The 3450-nt window shown below is 33.6% G+C and overlaps 1 protein-coding gene across 1 annotated transcript in view; it reads left to right on the top strand.

The window, feature by feature from the left end:
- Positions 1 to 2913, top strand: part of LOC119589065 — a gene marked incomplete at its 5' end in the record, with an annotated part of 10357 nt that extends 7444 nt beyond the window's left edge. Inside the window, 4 exon segments of the mRNA XM_037937642.1 lie at positions 380 to 493; positions 1029 to 1142; positions 1781 to 1894; positions 2285 to 2913. Coding sequence (XP_037793570.1) covers positions 380 to 493; positions 1029 to 1142; positions 1781 to 1894; positions 2285 to 2310 — 368 coding nt within the window.
- Between the last annotated feature and the right edge of the window lie 537 nt (positions 2914 to 3450).

Genomic DNA, 3450 nt, shown 5'->3' with positions numbered 1-3450 from the left:
ATCCTATTCCATTTTCTAGCAAATTTTTCTTTTTGGAAGTCACTGCACATTCTTCTAAAAATACTTAAATTTAGATGTATGGGCATTATTTGCATGCCATTAACATGGTCAAAAGATCATCATAAAAAAACAATTTATAATATCTGAGGAGAAGAAAAGAGTTAAACCTTTTGGGTTTCTCATTGTTTTTTGTCATTTATGAGTGTTGTGTGTTGAAAAACATCTGTGATAGGTAAATTTCAGTTTTCTTAATACCTAATGTGGGGGAATAAAAGTTTTTCTACTTGTTTGTTTCTCCTAGAATTGGTGATGTACTGTATTTTCAATTTCCTTTGGTATTCTTCCTTACATTGCATTTTTTTCTGAACTTTCCTCTTAGATATCGAACAGGAGAAAACACATCAAAATATTTTCCAAGGTGTTGCAACTTTTGATAAATCAACTATGCGACAGACTTCCACAACCGAAAGGGTATCTCTCCCCACGCCAGAAGGTGATGGTGTACCCTTCAGTGTTTGATTTGGAGAGTGGTTCTGATGCAGTTAATATTCAATAGGTTTTTGTGTGAATTGCTTTCAGCTGAGTAGGGAATGAAACAAGTTTTTATCAATTTAACATCAGTCTTGGTAAATGCTTAGTTTTGTATGCAGCCTAAGGAACTGTCTTTTTTTATCCATAATTATAGTGGTCTCAGCAGTACAGAGATTTAGTAGGAAGCTTTGCTTGTGGTTACCTAGTTAGATGGTCCCTTTAAAAAATGTAGGTTTTACTTTCATTTTAAAGCTTTTATTATAACTGTGGAATTTGTATTTATGTATAACTCACTAAGTAGAGATTGCCAAGTGATTACTAAACAGTGTCTTTTTGACAGAAGATTGACATAGCATATGAAGTTGTTGAATTAAAATATAAGAGAAGTGTGCCAGAATAGTTCATCTTTGGTCTAGATTTATATAAAGTTGAGAGTAGTATTAGTGAATAGTAGAATTGTTTAATGCAAGTATAGTGTATAGAACATTACCCAACAGATATTAAACTGGAGCGTACCCACCAGGGCATATTTCAGCGATTGGTGTCCTTCGACAAAAGTGAAATGAAGCCAACTGAGACAGTTGAAAGAAATGTTTTGCCCTCCCAAGCAGGTTGAGGTGCATGGTCTTTAATGAAGAGGATTAACATGTTAACTCCTGTTCTCTCTCTTCTGTGTTTTTGTTTCTTCTCTCCTAACAGATTAATATTTACCATTATTTACTTGCTGTCTTGTGTATACTGACTTTATTTGGGGTAATTTTGGGTTTAGGAATTTTTCTGAATTTTTTCATTTGACTAATATAAATTACGAAGTTTAAGATTAAGAAATCATTCCAGATATTCATTGTATGTCTGTGTGCGTGTGATCATAGTTTGTTCCATATGCAAATAAATCATTTATCCAAAGTTAGGTAACAAATTGCATGGCACATAATCATGCAACTACAGTTATAATGTGCAATGTATATTATGTAACATATACTTGTCACTGAATAACCTTGCTTCTTTTTGGATGATTTGATCGTGCTTTTATCAAAGTTTGTCCTGACAAGCATATTCTTGGATGGTGTTATCATGTATTGTTAAAATAAGAACAGATGTCAAGATGTGGTGCTGTCTGTAATTTTATAAAGTATGGTGTTCTTATTTCACAAACACAGATGTTTGCCTGAAATGCCTTAGTAAAGCTGTAATAATGAAAAAGTATATCTCTTAATTGTGCAAGGACTGATTGAAATGAGTTTTTCAGATATTGAGACTGAGAAGGGTCAGCAGGCACTCCGCCAGGGTATTGAGGGCTTTGACCATGCTGCTTTGAAGAAAGCTCAGACGACAGAGAAGAATACCCTTCCAACTAAGGAAAGTGAGTATTACTGTTGCAGTTGTTCTAACTCTTAACAATAAGTATTTTAATAAGTAATAAGTAAGAGAAGCAGTGTAATTGTCACTGCTATCACATCTTAGGCCTCATCCCACAAGAGCAGTTCCCCTTTTGGCAAACATTTAACAAAATTTAATCCAAGGTGAGCACGAGTAGGAATGACATAAGTGGAGAACCCATGGGCATGTCATAAAAATCCCCAAGCGTGGTCTCCTTTGTGTACAGATAAGTGTACCCAGGAACTGCCCATTCTGATAACTCTTCAAAATCAACTTGTGCATGATATCAAAGTCACTTGTGTGGATAGGGACAAAGTATTAAGATATATTAGGGGTATTTAACTTGGTTTTAATTCTTGCATATCTTTTGCAGTGATTGAGGAAGAGAAGAAGGCCTAACAAGGTTTGCCAGGAACACATCTATGTTCACTGTGCATCCCAGTGATATCCTCCCTGCTCTCCCTAGAACTTCTAATAGTTCTGCAAGCCAAAATGTTTTGTACTGTACTTTGATAATCTAAGTGTATAGGTAAACCAACTGATTTTGTAACCGGATATCATATGCTATTCTTTGAGTCATTATTATTTGCTTTAGTGATAAGATCAAGGTGCTCACCAATAGCAAGGCGATGGCAAGAAGTGCAAAAGGGACATTTAGAAACTGCATGATAATTTTCATTGCTTTTGTGCACCCTCCTAGTAATTTATCAGCAATGCTAGTGGACCAAAATTTCACCTTGCTTCCGCCTTGTTCAATAGAAGGTAAAGGTCTCCCATGCAGGTAATGGAAAACTGCCAAAAGGTACAATGAATTTGTAATTTGCCAGGATTGTAATGTGTGAGTCTCAATTTTTACCCCATTTAATTTGCATTTAATTGTTAGCATTTACATGAATTTTTAAGTGTTTATAAAGAATTTATCATTGCCTTGTTTCAAAATTAATTTGCTTTTTGGGGCATCCAAGTAAATGTGATTTTGGGAGCCAATAAAGTGCTTTTGTATTCCTTTGTTTATTTCTACCGTCGTTTTCCAATGTTTTATTTTCGTGGTTTTATGCCTTTTAGTCTTGGGTTTAGAAATTTAAATATTTTAATTTTGAAATTTGATTACTTTGACATCTTCAATTGGCTTTTACAATTTCAAACCTCAAGTTCCAACCTCTTAATGTGCTGTTAATAGTCATTAGTGATGAAATGAATGGCATACAGAATAAAACTTACCAAAAATTAACTGATCTTTTAGACCAAATTACCCAGCCTTCAGTTGTGCAAAATACCTGCAGCCAGATTTTTTAAATTAGTACTTGAAGGGAAAGAAAAACATGATGAAAATTACAGGTCGAAAATTTCTCACACTATAATCACATATCTGTTTGTCTTTTTTCCTTTTTTTTTAAGAAATCACTTAAATAAAATATAAACATTAGTATTTTCATAATCACAGATCTTTGTGGGAAAGACTGAATATATTTTAGAAAATTAAAGCATTGAATAACTGATAAAAACATTTAACTACACACTAAAAGTAATTTATAATGC

Source organism: Penaeus monodon, chromosome 25 (genome assembly GCF_015228065.2).
Source record: "Penaeus monodon isolate SGIC_2016 chromosome 25, NSTDA_Pmon_1, whole genome shotgun sequence".
Taxonomy (NCBI): domain Eukaryota; kingdom Metazoa; phylum Arthropoda; class Malacostraca; order Decapoda; family Penaeidae; genus Penaeus; species Penaeus monodon.
This window is presented reverse-complemented; position numbering and strand designations above follow the sequence as displayed.